At 35.0% G+C, this 18,686-nt stretch overlaps 2 protein-coding genes across 4 annotated transcripts; both read left to right on the plus strand.

Moving 5' to 3' along the window:
- The first annotated feature begins 996 nt into the window (after positions 1-996).
- Positions 997-7,202, plus strand: LOC106154839 (protein LZIC). Its single transcript, XM_013529352.2, has 6 exons — positions 997-1,151; positions 1,570-1,684; positions 2,255-2,399; positions 2,717-2,806; positions 5,274-5,451; positions 6,278-7,202. The coding sequence occupies exons 2-6, from the start codon at positions 1,584-1,586 to the stop codon at positions 6,334-6,336; spliced, it is 573 nt and encodes a 190-aa protein (XP_013384806.1). The 5' UTR covers positions 997-1,151; positions 1,570-1,583; the 3' UTR covers positions 6,337-7,202.
- A 356-nt stretch (positions 7,203-7,558) lies between these two features.
- Positions 7,559-18,480, plus strand: LOC106154846 (methylenetetrahydrofolate reductase (NADPH)). 3 transcript variants are annotated; one of them, XM_086995237.1, is made up of 11 exons: positions 7,559-7,684; positions 9,694-9,927; positions 10,462-10,700; positions 11,073-11,186; positions 11,537-11,730; positions 12,120-12,686; positions 12,984-13,166; positions 13,570-13,668; positions 14,023-14,145; positions 16,322-16,529; positions 16,826-18,480. In XM_086995237.1, the coding sequence occupies exons 2-11, from the start codon at positions 9,707-9,709 to the stop codon at positions 16,870-16,872; spliced, it is 1,995 nt and encodes a 664-aa protein (XP_086851363.1). In that variant the 5' UTR covers positions 7,559-7,684; positions 9,694-9,706; the 3' UTR covers positions 16,873-18,480. The 3 variants fall into 3 exon arrangements, 2 of the variants coding, with proteins under 2 accessions (XP_086851363.1, XP_086851362.1); XR_015331016.1 differs by lacking the exons at positions 7,559-7,684; positions 16,826-18,480 and adding exons at positions 8,362-8,537; positions 15,115-15,224 and having other exon boundaries at positions 16,322-16,492; XM_086995236.1 differs by lacking the exon at positions 7,559-7,684 and adding an exon at positions 8,362-8,537.
- The last annotated feature ends 206 nt before the right edge of the window (positions 18,481-18,686 follow it).

Raw genomic sequence — 18,686 nt, forward strand, 5'->3', positions numbered from 1 at the left:
TGTTTTATCAAGCAATAATAAATTAAACATTAGAAATCCATTGACAGGTTGTTTATTATTACTTCCAAATGTTTTATTTTTACGTTGGCAAATGAAAACAAGTGCATGCAATTAAACCATAAAGTACTGCTTAATTTGAAGTAAATAGAAAAATCCATGCAGGACAAAATTCCTGAGGGGTATTTGGATTGTGCGCTTTGAATGCAGATCACCCCAAACATTTGCTGTACCAATATCACATGCATGTAGCTAATACAACCAGTTGGCAGTTTGAAGTTGCAATTAAATACCTGAGTAGTGAATTAAAAAAAAAATTGGCAAGACGAATAAAACGCTGCCGGTTACCCCCTCTCCCCTCCCCCCCCCCCCCCAAACACACACACACACACGCACACTTATGTTCATTGGCACCAAAAGCCTAATAGCAATATCTTACCAAAGTGTTTCTTACTAGAAAATTGGAAAAAAAACGGGAGAGGTAGTGTCCGTGAAACTATTTAAGTGGGCATATACCCCGCCTAATTTGAGTACGGCTCTGAAAAAAAAAAACAAGCAGGCAGAGAACTTGGCCTACAATACGTGATACGTGACTGGGTTGAAATTGTGATAAAACTGTCCAGAAATATTTTACAGAGTCGGGTGTTTATAAAGGTTGCAGGGCCTGTCTGTAGATCTGCCAGTCCACCCCTTTCATGATCTTCCAGCGTTTTGTTTGCACAACTCTGTTTGTATAGTGTTTGTCTTAAAAAGATACAGAATTCAGCAGGAGAACGTCGATTCATGGTACCCATTCACTTGTAGTCATGCAGTACCGGTAGTTTACAATTGCAGTTAGGGTTTCATCAGTAATCATTGAAATAGCTTATCATTGTGTGTTTCGTTTCTGATTCAATTTCAGTGTAACTCCGCATGATTAAGTTAAGCACCCCAAAAAGAAAAAAAAATACCCAAAAGGGATCAGTTTCGATTTCTGACTCTAAAAATAGGTCAACTTGTCGACTCTGTCATTGTCGTAATTGGATAGAGACCATTGTTGATATTGACCTAATTTATTGGACTTTGGAGGGTGGACCTGCACTAGCACCAGTATAAACGATAAAATACAATATTTAAAAACCAATTTAACAAATTTAAACCTGACATTAGAAATAGTAAGTAGAATTCATATGTATTTAAATCTCTCTCTCTCTCTTTCTCTCTCTCCCTCTCTCTCTCTCTCTCAACATATTCACACACGCGTAAAACCTCAAAGATTAACACCAGCTACAGAAACAAAATTAAGAAGTATTTTAATATTATAAAAATTATCAAATTCCACCTACTAAATAATTATTGGGAAGAAAGAAAGATAAAGAAAAGGGCGGGGGAATACATGTAGTGTATCAATAATCATTTGCTGTAGCCCCAGGCTCATCTCATTATTGAACATTTTGTATTGTTAGCAAATACATGCTCTTCATTCAGCTGAGATGTTAACTTGTCACATTAAGCATACTAAGTAAGAGCAAGGCCTAAAATTTAGGTTAAACACATACTCTTTGTACACACCTATGTTAATTATACTTCCAGACCTATAACATGTAATGGCTTCCCGAGGAAAGGCAGAGACTACCAAATTAAAACAAAATTTAGAAGAACAATTAGACAGATTGATTCAGCAGCTGAAAGATTTGGAAGAATGCAAGTAAGTGTTTGAAAGAAAATGCACAGCTGCAGTTTTGTTTTAAGTCAACAATTACTATTATTATTATTATTATCATCATTATTTTATTTTTATTTATTTATTTATTTATTTTATTTTTTTTTTTTGATTGTCATAAAAATTGTGGGCTGGCACATGAGTAGATTTGTCTGTAAAACTCATACACAGCACAGTGCACCATAATATACAAGCAGAATATACTGTAGCAATAAGTCTCATGTCCTATTTACAGTTTCTGATAAAGGTTAAATTTGTTTGTGCTAATAACATACTGCTATAGAACAAATCAGAAAGTGTAAATAGAAGTGCTAATAATTCTGTAGTAATTGTTCAAAGCCAGAATTCTGCTGTTACAGACCAAGTTAGTATAAATTATCTCAGCAAATCATTTGATGTTTATCCTGTAACCATAGGAGCAATCTATGTAACCATATTGGTTGTAATTGTCATTGAAGTTAGTACATGTAACATACAGTAAAAATAAAAGTGATAAAAAAAAAAAAGATAAAACGCATTTCATTCAAAGGCTCTAACTTGCTCTTTAACTTTCAGAGAAGACCTGGATGCAGATGAATATGAAGAAACTAAAAATGACACCATAGAACAGTTGAAGGATTTCCAAGACTCTCTAGAGAATATGATGAAGGGCAACATGAGTTTAGTGGATGAATTGAATGGCATGCAGTTGGCAATACAGGTAATGGCTGTAATTATATGTTTTTATGGTAAGGTGTAAGGTATGTCCCAGTGGAGATTATGTGTTCAGTGGAGTAAGCTATATAAGTTTGCATGTGCTCCACTCCCCTCTCTCTCTCTCTCTCTCTCAAACACATACTCACTCACACACACACACACACACACACATGCACTCTTTGTATTTATCTTTATAAATGAAATTCCTATCTGTGAATCAATTTGCTAACTACATGAGGTTTTTTAAAACAGAGTTCATTTAGTGTGTAAACAATGTAAGAAGTATTGACATTAGATTTAGTGGTGTACTACTGATTTCAGGCAGCAATCAGCGAGGCATTCAAGACCCCCGAGGTCATCAGAATGTTTGCTAAGAAGCAGCCGGGGCAGCTACGTCAGAGACTGGCAGAGGTCAGTAAAACAGCGATGAGATTATAAATAATTTCTATAAGTTACAGGGTTTTTTACTATTAGCCTTTTTCATCTTTTCCGGAAATGGAAATTGCATTGTGGGTAGGGGAGCCCTGCTACGTCGAAACACTTACAGCGGTGCTTAAAACCATGGCTGGGTTTACGTGCTTTTTGTCCCGCTACTACAATAACAGTAAGCGAGATCGACACATGAGGTTTAATAAGTTCCCAACAAACCCGTTAGAATGAAAAATATGGTAGAAAGAAAGGAAAATATAGCAAGTTTGGATCAAAAGCAGGGCACCGCGTTTGCGCTGAACATTTCGAAGGCGGGAAGAAAAACTATAATATTAGGAGATCAACGGTGCTTTAATAAAAAACAGAAATGCTTAGTTAAACAACGGATATAACGAACTATCGGCAAATAGAACTCGGGGTAAAAAATGCGAGAAAAAAAAAAACATTATAAAGATTTGAAGAAAAAATTGAAGAATAGGCCGGGGCCTAAAAATTAAGAAAAGACTTCAAGCATGAGATTATAATATGGAAAAAGAAAGCAAAAGCTTTGAAGTTTTACACAGGGATTCTACTTACAAAAAATTCAAGAACTTTCACGACTTTTTGTGTAACAACAAAGAGAAGGTTTGAAAAGTTTTGTATGTAATATCCTTTTTGTGTGTGTTTTATTGATAAGTGATCATTTTAAATGTTGTAGGCCCATCACAGGTTTTAGTCTCTAATAACCCTTAGCAGGGTGGGTTCTATTTTTTTTTAACGTGAGACGTTAATAAAATTTTTATTATTATGTATTCAGTCCCGTATACGTATTACTGATTTGTACAAACGGGGCTCATATTATCAAGATCAAAAGAGACATACGAAGAAGAAAGTACATCGGCTCTTGTTGAACGCGTTATCGGCGAAATAAAAAGTTATTTATTTCTGAACTCAATGACAAGAGAATTGGAAAATTCAATGGGCATATTTTTACAAAAAATGCAGAAAAGCCTTTCTGTAAGCTACACGTACATAATACATGAATGGTAAAGACAAAATGTATAATAAACATAATCCAACAACGTATTTGTAAAGTAATACAAATATGCTTAGTATTAAAGTAGGCCTACGTATATTTGACTGTCTTAGATAGTTGAAAAGTATGAAATGTGTGGGAAACACTTTATTTGAATGTTTTAATTGTCTGTGATTGAAAACGATGAAAATACGCATAAAAACGTTTAAAAATCAAATAATTTGGGCTCTTGCTATAATTTTGTTTTTGTTTCAGATTGACAAAATTTTCATACTTGTCAGACCGAAAGGCTGACATTTTTTACCTGTCGTAAATTTTGTGCATATACTAGAGTAAGACACGGTAAACTTTAATTATCGTCTGGGAAAGAGTCGAGAATTCCTGTCTCACCTATTTAACACTTAAAAGGTTTTAATTACAGAGGAAAGGTCGTAGTTGTGGCCGCCCGCCTTACCGAACAATTGAACAAGTAACACCTGATGCCTTATCAGGTACCAAACGATTTAATCAGTTCACCGACGAACGATCTGCGTGTCAGTTTTACCTGTATACACAGTATTTACGAGTCAAACAATGCAGGAAATCTTTTCATTTTATCACTTTAAAAATCTCTTATGATATCCTTCAAACAAGACATAAATATCGTAATGAATTGACACTGCCGGTACATGAGGTGATATCGCCACAGCTTGCATACAACATGTACAAAATTGTGAAGACGTAGGCCTGCGCACCTGTCCACACTCTTGAAAGCTGTGTACGAGTCTACTGGTTATTTTGATTTTATATATAAAAAAATAACGAGTCTCTTTCGCATATCTTTATTATCGGAAGCATTTAAAAGAACTCCGTAGCTTTAGTTCGTCATCACTATTGAAAGTGCAGCCAAGGCTCGGACGCTTAGGTGAAGTCTAGTTGTAAAGCGCATCGTATTTAAACTGAGAAAGAAAATATATAATTGCTTGATTCTCCGTCCAAATAGCTGTTTCTTGCCTACAGTTTACGCATTTCTGTGCTTCAGCCACCTTTTTAGTTTGACAGAAAGCAATGCACGCTTCATACGACCTTTTTATATGCGCACCTTGTACATCATCTACACCTAGCATTGCCATGCTGGAAACAGCAGAGGACCACCATGACCCCTGTGGCGCGCGGTTCCTGTCATGCGCACTTCGTATTTCCGCAAAAGATGAAAAAGGTTAATATATACCCTGTATATCTAATATGTATCATTAATGCATTTCTGGTTGTTGATAGATGATTACTCTGTCTGTAAACACCTTGTATCCTCTTCCTTGTCTTCAGAATTTGTAATGTATATTTAATTCATTTTATATTTTTGAAAGTGCATAATTATTCGTTTTGGAAATGTGTATAATGACCATATGGTATGTTTTATTATTATTTTTTTAATTTATTTATTTTTTATTACAGTTAGACAGAGATGCAAAGATTGGGAAGTTGTCCACAGAGCAAGCCACATCACAGTCTGTGGAAATTCTTACAGCTCTGAAAAAATTAGGAGAGTCCTTGACTCCCACTGAGGAGGCTTATCTACAGAGCAATTCCAGTGCAAGCTTAAAACAGTTTGAAAAAGTTTCTGGGACAATAGGTTAGTTTGTTATGACACATATTCTGAGCCCAAAGTAGCATGATGGTGAAATTGTACCAAATGTAAGAAAGTCCTGTTTTGGCTGGAGAAAGCATAAAACGTTTCACCATCTTTTTGCCAAATTTACCATTGACTCCATTAAAAATTAAATTTGGCAACAATTATGCAGTTATTTCGATTAGTTATTATGTACAGACACAGATGTGTCTGTATATATTGCCATCACCTGCGTCTGTCATCGCCGTCGCCGATCATGTCGCCGTCGCCGTGCACTTTCAGCGTTAACACCATAGTGGAAGACAGTTTTACTTTTTGGCTTTTTTTTGTATTGTAGACAAATAAACTCATTCTTATATATTTTTTAATTTTTTTTCTATTTTTATTAATATGGTTTCATGAGAAATTTGGTTGTTTCAAAGCCATAACATTGACTTCATACTGAACTGCAAACAGATGCATTTCAACAAACAAATAAAGGTGTGCAAATATGTACTGATTATCTGACCAAACAAAACTGGTATCTCTGTTCTTATCTCAGCCAAATGTTTTATGTCTCAACTAACACACTCAGCTCATCTCACTTAGTCCATTTTACCTGTTGTGATGCTTTATTATGTTGATTTGAATTTTGTACTAAATGATTTTTCATTTACAGTTTTTCACTAAACATAAGTTTACTTTTCAAAAGTTCAGACATGAATCAAGTTTACTTTGCAAAGGTTCAGACATTATTTTCAGATTTATTCAGAAAAGAAATTTGATAAAGAAATTTTGTTGTTAGGTTTGTTTCAAATTTAATGAGTAATTACTTGTAACTTTTTTCCAGCGGCTGGAGACAAGGTTTTAGAAGTGGCTGGGTCACAGGTTCAGCAAGCAAACAAGTGATTCTAGCCTGCCTGGACATTGGAGAAAGAACAGAACTTGATTTAAAAAGCAATATTTACACCAGCCTGAAGAGTGCTATTTAACAGTAAATTTAAAAATTCAAATCCCATGAAAAATAATGCAATTTTCTACCCAAATTGTGGTAATAAAGTAAATAAACTTTCCAGTAAGTTAAATGATGTAAAGATGAGAAGATTCGATGAATTATTTGTGAGGAATGCAAGAGATAAAAAAGAGACCAGAAAATGACTTGAAGACACTGCTGAGTTCAGCAAAAATATGGCTCTATTCCATAGGCACAAAGGAAAATGGATTTCAAATCCTCTTTATATTATTATATATCTAGGTCATCTCTTCCAAACCATTAATTATTGCTGCTTTTGGTTTTGTATGTTTATAAGGCATTTGTGCAATGAGATAAGATGCCTCATTACAGCGCATTGTCAATGTTCAAAGTATGTTGCTATGTATCTACATTAATGTGGAAAATTAATGTTGGTTTACGTTTGATTGGTGTATTTATGACATTTTTTATTTCAGTCCTAAGAAGCAAAGCTAATCCAAGACACATCAGTTTGTTGTTAAAATCATACAGTACTTTATTCAACTCAAATCTGTTTTGGTCTTACACCTGCTTTGGTCTTACACCTGTTTTGGTCTTACACCACGTCATCTGACATTGTAAATTTTTTTTTGCTGTTTTATTTTGTTTCAAATAAAGTAAAAAATATATTGATGAAAATAGTAAGCATGTACTCAGAGTTTTATGACATCTCTTCGAATTCCAAAGGAGTGAATTAAACTACAGTTATAGAATAAACTTATCTTTAAGAATCCCATGATTTTTATAAGATTTTTGAAATGAATTGTCAGTTGTGGATTTTAAGAATTAAGCTTGGGGTAAACTTCCCAATTAAAACAAAATGGTCAATCGTCATCTAGTTCTACAACTATTTTTAATAAGTTTTTTCTAAATAAGTGCATGTCCTTTTGTGAGTTTACGCGTAAATAACGTACGTACGAGCGTACTGTAGCCTGCTATAAACTGTACAAAACAATAACACACTTTTTCTTTTCGCTGTTTGAAGAAATAATGTTTTAACTACACGAGCTTAAAAACAATGCATGTCCTGTAATTTTCCTCCTGGAATTTTCCATTCCAAGCTTACTGACTGTGAAGCTGGGGTTAGACAAGCATATCTAGGTCAACTGGAAGCCTCGTGGACAACAAGCTGAATACGGGCACTTCAGGGCAGATAACAATCGGAAGACGTGGTGTGTGGTCATTATCTCAAACCCAATGGAAATGTACCAAAAGGATTGTCATCTTCAGCGTTGACATGTGTCGGTAAACTTTAGAAAGCTGTTGAATATATCACCCTTGTTTGATACGGTTAATGGATATCTTACAAATGGGGGTTCCTTTACTTTTTTACGTGAAGCAAGGAGTTATAACTCCTTGCGTGAAGTTACCATGAGGATTTTTTTTTCGATCTCTCTATTATTCACATTCATGTCAATTAAAGCAGATTCTGGAAATAAAACTTTCGGTACGCACAAAGAGTCGCTTGGAATAAATGCAGTGGTAGGACGTAGTAGTAACATATGTCATGAGAATACATATAGCTCTCGTGTGATATAAATACCCCAAAACCATGCCATATTCGTGTGCCGATATGTATACGTGCAGGTGCTTACAGGCATAAATAATTACTGCTGTAGAGGGTACAAAGGTCGTTTTAACAATTTAAGTCTAATGTCTGAGCTGTGCAGTATTGCACGTGTAAATCGCATCCGTCTGCACTGTCACAAGACACTGGTGTGATAGTGTACGGTGTTACATCTTTTGTCGTAACATTTGGACTGGACGAGTTCATTGCTCTTTCCAGGCCACTATTGTGACCCAGACAGGTCAATGTTAAAGCCTTTTAATAATGCACGTGATAACAAACTGCTGATTGGATGACCTAAATGAAAATGACCTGGTTTCAAGAGATATAGATGGCGCTTTTTCTCATACCCACCTGTAAGGAAAGTATTTTTCCTGCCATCTAGCGGCCATTTTGAGAGGTCATTCGTTGACTATATAAGCCGAGTTTTTCCATGAGCCCGTTCTCTTGTAATCTTGCACGGTTGTCTGAAGGATCCGGGCAGTTGATCAAATTTTTGCAGAACGCTGCGGCACGCTAACAGATAATACGGTAGGACTGACAGGCATTGTCTACTACTTAATGGGCTCGCATTATAATTTTATTTTTATTGTTTGCATTAATTTTTTTTGTGTCATGGCTTTGTTTTTCTTTTTATTATTTTTTTCCCAGGGTTCGCTTGTTTTGGTAAGCTGACCTATTCTCTCTACAAAAGAAACTGAACAGATATTTGTTTTTGTTGAAAATTAAATTGATATTAAACGGGAAAAAAACATTATGCAGAGTTTAAATTACTTAGTTTTTTTAATAATGAAAGGATCAGTTATAATATAATTACAATTATTGTATTTTTTTTTTTTTTTACAATTACAATTTAAAAAATACTTAAACTTTCACCTTTCATCTGTTTAAAAAAGTATGTACTCAAGTGAACACACCTCAGGAAAAAGTTGTAAAAAAAGATGTTGGTGCTCAAGTGTCATTTTTAAATTTATAGAGCTCTTAATTACTTTTATGAAGATGGCATGAATTTTCATGGATGTAACACTTTTCCTTTTTTTTTATTTTTATTTTTTTTTTGAAATGTTTTTTTTAAATTGGTAATTTAAAATTTTTTTTAATTATTTTTTTTCAAAGCATTGTATAATGTAATATTTGATCATTCATTACAGTCCCCCTAATTATTTCCTTACATGTGGTTATTTCCTAACATGGTAAAATGAAGTTTTTTCTAACCTGCCCCCCCCCCCCCCCCCCCCGGCTCGTCTCTTTTGTCCCACGACTTCCCTAAAAATTATAACCACAAAATATTGTGAAAGAGAGAAAAAAGGAAGTTACTTTAGAAAAAGGAATGTGTGATAAATTTGAATTTGAGTGAAAAGTGCAGTTATAATCTGCCGTAAAGAATATTTAACTTTTTTACTCAAATAGAAATGATTTTTTTCTGCATTTATTTTTTCAACGTTTTCCAAATTTGATGCCTATATTAACCAGCATTGTTGTGTATATTAATATTATCAGTTTTCTAGAAATCCAGTCAAAATGGTTAATACTTATTCACTCACAACAATACCTTCCTCTCAAACTAAAAAAAAATGAAATTTGAATAGCTCTGAATTAACAAAGATAGTATCTTTGCATTTAAATAAATTCTTAATGTGTTTAATGAATAACAGTAAAATAAAACAATTTTTAAAAAAATTTTCAGGTGAGAAATCACGATGAAAGATCTTCAGCACTCTCCAGACAGGAGTCCACAAAATGGAACCCCTGCGACACCTTCTCCAAACTCCTCACGACCCGAGTCTCCAGGCCTCCTGCCATACAAATATATCTCTCTCATGGACCGTATCAAAGCTAAGATTGCAGATGACGAACCGTTTTTTTCACTAGAATTCTTTCCTCCAAAGACTGAAGAGGGCGCTGTAAATTTGGTTGCCAGGTATGTTGTGCATAATTATCACACAAGAAGCAATCTGTTATCATTGTCACATCCCACATAATTAAATGAATGGGCAGTTTTTTTTTTTTTGACAAAGTTGCCTGATTTTTTCATCACCCGACTGGCATGAAAATAACGTAAAAATTTTATATGATGAGGGGAGGGGCAGGAGAATTTAGTAAATCTTTTTATCAGCAAATAAAAATGTTTTTGGGGTAGTGGGAATTTTTCTGGCCAAGTAATGGAGAACACTTGCCCAAAGGATGACAGAAAAACCTTATTGTCAACTCCTGAACACTGTTTTAGTTATGACAGTTTTACAAGATTGCTTATTCAGTGTTGTTACTTTTGTGTTAAGTATGGCAGTATGTTTAGTCTGGCAGTGTTTTAATTTTAATAAGGTCTTGAGTGCAAATGAGTGTTTAGGTCAATTTTCCTAAGTGGCATGACAAGTCTTGATGATGTCAGCCCCCCTGGTGGTGCTTTTACAGCTGGCACAACACGCCCCCAGAAGTCTCTCGTATTCTCTTTCAGGCTTGAGCGCATGTTGCTGGGAGGTCCCCTCTTCTGTGACATCACATGGCACTCTGCGGGAGACCCGACCTCGGACAAGCACACCAGCTCCACAGCCATTGCAGGCACCATGTTGAATTACGTTGGCATGGAAACCATGCTTCACCTGACTTGCATCGGTGCATCCAAGGCAACCATGATTAATCAGCTGGAAAGAGCCAAGGAGTTGGGTATTAGGAATATTCTTGCTCTGAGAGGAGGTAAACATGATATGTTATTTTATAAAATTAAAATGAATGGATATTTGATATGTTATCACCCCTTACTCACTGTAACACCTAACACATTGTCACACTTAACACATTCTCACACTTGGCACACCGACACTCCAAAGGTACAAAAATTTACCGATGGTATGTACTGTTTCCCACTGTATCGCACTAAATTTTTGAAAAAACATTATAGATTTGAGTCAATTTTTTCTGTCATATTTAATACAGTTAAAGCTTTTAGAATTGCATGTCTATTTTCCAAATTATAATGCACTGTTAGATTATACTCTCAAGAAAATAATATCTTTATGAATGAGATAATTTAACACAGTATACAATTCCTTTTTTTTAACCCTTTAGATGCCAAGTTTGGCGAGGAGTGGAAACCAGAGCCAGATGGTTTTAACTATGCCACAGATCTTGTCAGGTTTATCAGGCTGCACTATGGAGACTATTTTGTTATCTGTGTAGCAGGTGAGAAAGCAGTGTTGTGTCCATATCACACTTCAATACCAAAATACCCCATTACATCCATAATTGTTACATGAGTTACAATCATCGTACTGTCACACCTTATACTGAGATGCCAAATCACACAGGCATGCCCAGTTATTTTATCTTTACCCCCTACAATATCACATCCAACTGGCTGTCACACCTAACACATTGTCATACCTTAAACTGAGAGAAATTCACACTGCCACACACAATGCAACGTAGCATCCAAATGGTCGTCACACCTGACACATTTTAGCATACACTGTCATGTCCAATGTACTGTAAATAGTAAAATCCATCATCACAGTTTTCATTTCATCGTGTAGGTTACCCTAGTGGGCATCCAGATTGCGAATCCTACGAGGCTGACCTTCAGAACCTAAAAACGAAAGTAGATGCTGGAGCAGACTTTATAATCACACAGCTGATTTTCCAGTCAAAGACTTTCCTGAAGTATGTGCAGGACTGCAGGAATATCGGCATTACAGTTCCTATACTGCCAGGAATAATGCCATTTCAGGTGAGCAAGGGTCATACTTATATATAGGCTTGTTTTAACCTTTATGATAATAATAGTCATAATAATTGTCCATTTGTGGTTTACAATTTTGTCATATATCTGATTAACTTGTATTTTTTAATAAACAACTTAGCACATTCATAGTTAAAAATTCATTTAGCTAATTGTGTAATTCACTTGAATAAGTACTTTACTTTGAGTATTTGTAGTTTTAGAATTAATCAAGTCTGAAATTATTTACACTTCTGTTCCTAGTATATTTATATATTTCAATCAACAATTTTATAGCTGTGTTTTTAACTGCCCCCCCCCCCCCCCCCCAATCATTGATAAGTGGAATCTGTCCATGTGGCTTGTATATCTTATTCCTATCTAAACTTGTTTTTCAGTCTTATCAGTCACTTCGCCATATCACACGTTTGTCTAAAATGGAGATCCCACAAGAAATTTTGGACGAGGTGATACCTATCAAAGACAACGATGAGGCAATCAGGAACTGGGGTATTGACATTGCATACAGAATGTGTTCAGAAATCCTTGCCGCAAAAGGAGCGCCTGGCCTCCATTTTTACACCTTAAACAGAGAGGTCGCCACTGTTTCTGTTCTGAAGAGACTTGGAATGTGGTGTGAGGAACCAAAGAGAATGTTGCCATGGAAACCAACGGCCAATCACATCCGCTGTATGGAGGACGTGAGGCCGATATTCTGGAGGGCGCGCCAGAAGAGCTATGTTCAGCGTACATCAGACTGGGAGGATTTCCCTAATGGCAGATGGGGAGATTCATCCTCAGCGGCCTTTGGGGCCTTGAAGGACCATTACCCATTCTATCTTACCAGTAAATCTTCACATGAAGAGTTGATGTCTATGTGGAAAAAAGAACTGAATAGTGAAGAGGATGTTTGGGATGTTTTCTACCACTATATCACTGGGGAGGCATATGACGATGGTGTGAAGGTGAAAACCTAGAATACAATCTGATCTCAACACTGTCACATCTAACACATTTTTAAGGACAAGATTGAGTCTTGCATATTCACTAACTTCAGGGTTTTACTTCTTTATGTTTATTATTATTTTTTTTTTTTCTTCTGCAAGCACAAAATATATCATTTCCAGTGGGGATTTAAAAACAACATTTTTTTCCTACATGCAAGATGTATTATTTTCAGTAGGGTCTCCAAACTGTATTTTCTTCTCAACACACATACACAAAAAAAATTCTTCATATTCCTTATTTTATCTGCACCCCAGGTTACCAGGCTACCATGGGAGGATGACGAGGTCACCCTGGAGACCAGCCTCATCAGCTCAGAACTAGCCTCCATTAACAGGAAAGGGGTGCTGACCATCAATTCTCAACCAAGAATTAACTGCGTCCCCTCCACAGACCCTGCCGTGGGATGGGGGAGCCATGATGGGTACATCTTCCAGAAGGTAAGGGTCGTCCATCCAAAAAATAAAGTGAACTTTTGGTCAGGTCAGTGACAAACATTTTGTCTTGTCTTTACTTTCCTGTTGAAATCACTTTTCAAATACTGCTTGTTTCTTTTCATGTTTTATGCTTTGTTTAAAAGAAAAAAATCCCCAATCCCTTATTTTTTAAACAGATTTGAGTTTTTGCTAGAAGTATCTGAGCATTTACACTTTTCCTATGGTATCTGAATTTTTTATTTATTTCAAGGTAAAATATATATAACGTTTGGAACACTATGCAACATGTACTGATGACCCTAAATTTCTATCTGAACAGTATGAACTTTTTTACAGCAGTTAATTATACTTAAGACTTACTGAAACCTGTTAAAATGAATTCCATCTTTTTTCTTCTTTTTTTCAGGCATATTTGGAATTTTTTGTATCCAAAGAAAAAGTTGATTGCTTGAAGGAAATTTTGCCAGAATATCCCCTGGTCAACTACCACATTGTCAACTGCACAGTAAGATTTTTACTTTTTTGTACTGACAAAGCTACACTGTCATTTCTCTACAAAATATTTCGATATTAGATAATCTTCTCAATTGTACATGTCTTGATTGTCCCTTTGAAATATAAAGTGCATTCCATGCAAATTTATATTTGTTTTTTATTCATTTTTTTTTTAATGTTTTCATTCTCATTTAACTTAATTGATTATGAATGTGACATTATCTCAAATCAAATCAATGACTGTGCATCAGCTTGGTTGGCAAAACTCATTTTTATCTGTCCCTTAGATCCTGATTGCTCCAACTTGCTTGTAGCCTTAAAAGTTCAACACAGACTGACTTAGGAAATAATTTATTGTCTTCAGGGCGAAGCAGACTACACAAATTGTGATGAACACAAGCCCATAGCTGTAACATGGGGAGTGTTCCCTGGGAGAGAAATCATCCAGCCAACTGTGGTGGATCCTGTAGCATTCAAGGCGTGGAAGGTAAAGATTGCTTCTATATTTCTGTTTTCTCAACTACCACATTTTGGTAATAGAGTCAGAATCTTGTCTGTGATTGCTTTTTATTTATTTTTTATTTATTTATTTATTTATTTTTCATTAGTAGTAGTGCTTATTTGGTTCAGGTTCATCTGTCATTTCTGTTAACATTTTTGTTTGTATGGGGATTTTGGACATGAAGGGAAATTTACTGCTTGCATGAAAATTTTAGCTACTTTCTCACCACTCTTGAGAGACTGGGCCAGTTATGCAAATTTCTTAATTTTATACAGGATTTAGGAATATGCAAGTGATGTTTACATTCATTAAATTTGATATCTTTGCATGAACATAGATTCTTAATTTCATAGTTTAGCTTGTGACTTCTTGTCTATGTTTGATATCTACACTTTGATGTTGTTATACATGCTCTGTTCTGTAGGGTTTTTTCCTCTGATTTTACACATTTATTTATCTATTTATTTTTTAATGTATTTGTATGTTGCTTCCCAGTTGGTGTTGCTAACTAAAATATGCAGATACATTCCAGGAATTTGTGTGTTTGAAGTGACTTTTGTGTGTAATCTTGACATCTGGGGTGCAAGATGGTTTTGTTGAATGTGTGCTTAAATCATAACTTACAGTACTATTTTTGGGCGTAACTTTCAAAACTAACCTTCTTTATGTCCTGGTCTAATGAGTGATTTTTGGCTTTTGACCAAAATTGGTCCAAAAATCATTCTGCAAATATGCTTCTATTATCGAACATTCCTTCCAAAGCTTTTACAGCAGGGTCCTAAAGCAAGTTTTTATGGCTTCTAGCAAAAAGCTGACATATAACTTAATTTAGAAAGGAATGGGTTTCACACTCAAAGTATTGTTTGTGAGAGGTGGTATATGTTCTGGTGGGATCAAATGGTATGAGCAAGTTCTGGTGTTTGTTAGTTTATCAGTGTTTGTCTGTGTCATAAGGAGCTGACACCAGCCTCTCCGCCAGCTTAAGCCACCATGGCCATGTCACATGACTCAACGGCTGTCACATGACTGTCACATGATCCAATGTCTCATCAGCTCTTACTGAGGTATTCGGATGTCAATGCTACAAATTAAAGTTATAGTTAGTAAAGAATTAACCTTATTAACAGCTGTTAAAAATACATGGGCATAAGATATCTAATTACAGCACCTGACTTCTTAACTTTTTCTTATTTGTTTATTTTAAAAAATATTATTCGGTTTCAATGGACTGGACACCTTGTTCACACCATATAAGTTGGAAAAAACACTAAAATGAATTACAAGTGGCTTATTTTTATGATTGGAGATCTGAACTTGCACATACTCTCCTTGGTCAGTTTGGTTGGTGGTCAGTGTGTTCAAGCAGATCTGCAGTCAAATCTGTCACTGCCTTGCTGACTGTTAGCCTGACACACACAAAAAAAATGTTTGATTTCGAGTATTAACCCTTTTATTAAATCTATCCAAAATCACAAATCATAAAAAGCCCACAAAGCTGTTAATGGGTTAATCTTAGTTATAATAAATTGTAGAAATATGAAACATTTAGTTTTTTAGTATGTTTGTATATTGACATGTATGTTTCTGTTATTGAAAACATTATATTACGAGTGTATTTGATAAATGGTTATAGTTACTTTTGAAAGAGTGTAGATGTGTATGCTTTATATAGTTGCCCTATTTCTGTGAGTGTGTATATGTGTGCATGCATGTCCCATAAAGAGAAAATTCTTGTTAAATGAATAGATCTTCTGAAATGAATTTTACAGGAATTTTGAACAGGAAACAGAGAAATTCAATTGATAACCATAAAAGATTTTTAATTAAGCAATTTTATCAAAGCTAAATGAGAATGATTAACCATTCATTTATTTGAAATAAGTGCTTTATATATATACATATACTCTCCTCCTTTATGTGAGCAAATGGACATTTCCTTCTTGTCTTATATTTCATATCTCGGGTGGAGGCTGTACATATAGTTATACATATCTTAATGTCATATAAGTGTAGGGCAGTTAATTTTTGTTTCAAGTAATAATGATTATTTTAATGTTAAAAAATAAGCCACAAATACCAACCATTCTCTTACTTGCACTGGTGTTAACAGCACCGTGTCTGCCATATCCGCCGACTGACTGAAATGTCATTATCCTTTAAGGACGAAGCCTTCATGTTGTGGTTGAACCCATGGGCTGACCTTTACCCTGAGGGATCCAGGTCCCAAGAACTGATTAGATACTTTCACGACAACTATTATCTCGTCAATCTGGTCGACAACGAGTTCCCGAAGGAAACGGTCCTGTGGGAGATTGTAGATCGCATGTGCAGTATGGCAGAAAGTAGAAGCGATGGAGCCGTTCAGCAAGGTAAGAACTGCTTGTACTTCTTTTGTAGTTTTGTTTTAAATTTTTGTTTTTTGAGGGTTAATGGCAACTTGCAATTTTTCTCTACTTGAGTTATTCAAGTACACAAGTGTCTGCATGCTTGCATACACATATATTTGAACATTTTACAGTGTTCAAAACTGCTGCTTTGCACTTCAAAATATCTTTGAGCTTTCCTTCTCAATTTCTCACTCTAAATCAGTTTATAAGACGGCAACCAATAAAATAGTGTTGTAGTAAATGAATGCTTTATTTACTTTTCCACCTCCCTTTTCCAGAGGAGGCTTGTCAACCAAAGTTCCAGAAACTTGCTGCCAGCCAATAAACATCAAGGTTACAAGAGGACCAACCAATAAACATTAGGGTAACAAAATGGCTTATCAAAAGACCTTAGGCTGTGGGTAACAGAATGACTGAATTCTTAGAATGGCAGTTTTGCTATTAAATATTTTCAGTAAACCTTGGCCGAATTTCACAGAGGTCTCTCTTAAACAGCTCCCTTCAGAACTTTCACTTTGAAAACAAAGGGAATGCAAGTTTTTGTTAATCAAATCAAAAACATTGCTGTGACTTAAACAAGCTAATGCTTGTCAGCAGTTAATGCTCATTCAGTACTTTTGTAAATACCTCTTCAATGGGTGCATTAATAATATTTTAATGAAGAATGAAAAGGGAAGGTTAGTAAATTAAAAGATGATTTTACAAAAATGTATAATCAATTCTCAGTATTTCCAAATTGAGTGCCAGGTGGGGGGCATTTATATATATATATAATTTATTAACAAGTAAATTGCACAAGTCAGTGGACTCTGAGCTCTATCAGATATTTATTACATAAAGTTAAATGTACATCTGCCAAGCAGAGGATATTCTTGATAACCACATTGCTTTCATATCAGTCATTTTAGCATGTTTCTATTTTTTCAAAAATAGTTTTTAGCTTTAGGGGATTAAGTCTTCAAATAATACTTTCATTTTTGTTTGTCAAATGTTTAGGGTAATAAGTTGTATTTTGTTAATTTAATTTTTTTTTAAATTTAAATTCTTGTATATCTTGTATATATTTTTTCTGAATCATTTTGTTGTTTGATTCTCTATGTTAAGGTTTTTATCCTTATAGATAAATGATGGAAATTTATTTTTTAGCTAAAGAGATTCTTAGGTTTTTGTACATCTGTTAATAGTCAAGTGTCATAATTAGGAATGAATCATCGAAAAAGTTCAAGTGCCTGGAATTTACAAATCTGCCCAAAGAGTAAGTTTGCTTTGGCAGGACAATTGGAAACTTTTGCACTATGATCATGTATATATATTTTTGTAATTGCTGTAATTTGGCTTGAAGACAATATTATAAGGGCTTACTTCTCTAAAAGTCTCTTGGCTGAGCATGAATAGCGAAATACGTATCTGTAATCTGCGACCAAGTATTGGGTAATTTACTTGGTAATTTACATCCATGAGGAAAGCACAAGAATGTGTTAACTGCTGTAAGAACTGTTGTCACATCTAACACAATCACACTTTTTTTCGCTTGGGGTGGGGGAGACAGCAGTGCACCATGGTTTACTTCGGAATGCAGTCACTAGTCGCACCCGATGAGAAAGCACGGGAAATGCTTGATGTTTTTTTTTGTTAATGATGAGAAAAAAATTATTTTAAGCAAAAAAAGGGTTGTTCTAACTGACCCACATTTCGAGGGACGATCTAGACTGAAATTGTAACACAGGTCGGCGGAGAAAAAATCATCCGTTGCGGACATTACATTTTTGCCTGTAAGAGTGTTAAATTGGATCATAAAAAAACGTTCTGATTATTGTGGTATGTGTCTCAATCTTTGTATGAAAAGGGAAAAAATATTCTTAATTCTCGATATTTTTGTTAAAAACTTTTTGAAAATGTTCATTTTGAAACGAATAAACAAAGGTAACCAAGATATGTGACTTTTTAATATTTAATTTGAAAACATCGATTGTAATAGGAATAGAAATGTCCTGACACGCAGTGCTAATTTTAACTTAAAACTCGTGCGTTCAATAAAGTCCAGCCTACCCAGCTCTGCACCACCCATTTTAGCAGTAAGCGATGTTGGTTTTCTAGTTGGATCGCACCGAGCCGTACACACTATAGGGCCTACACATT

This window comes from Lingula anatina, chromosome 9 (assembly GCF_051362555.1).
Source record: "Lingula anatina isolate TDL-2025a chromosome 9, LinAna3.0, whole genome shotgun sequence".
Taxonomy (NCBI): Eukaryota; Metazoa; Brachiopoda; class Lingulata; order Lingulida; family Lingulidae; genus Lingula; species Lingula anatina.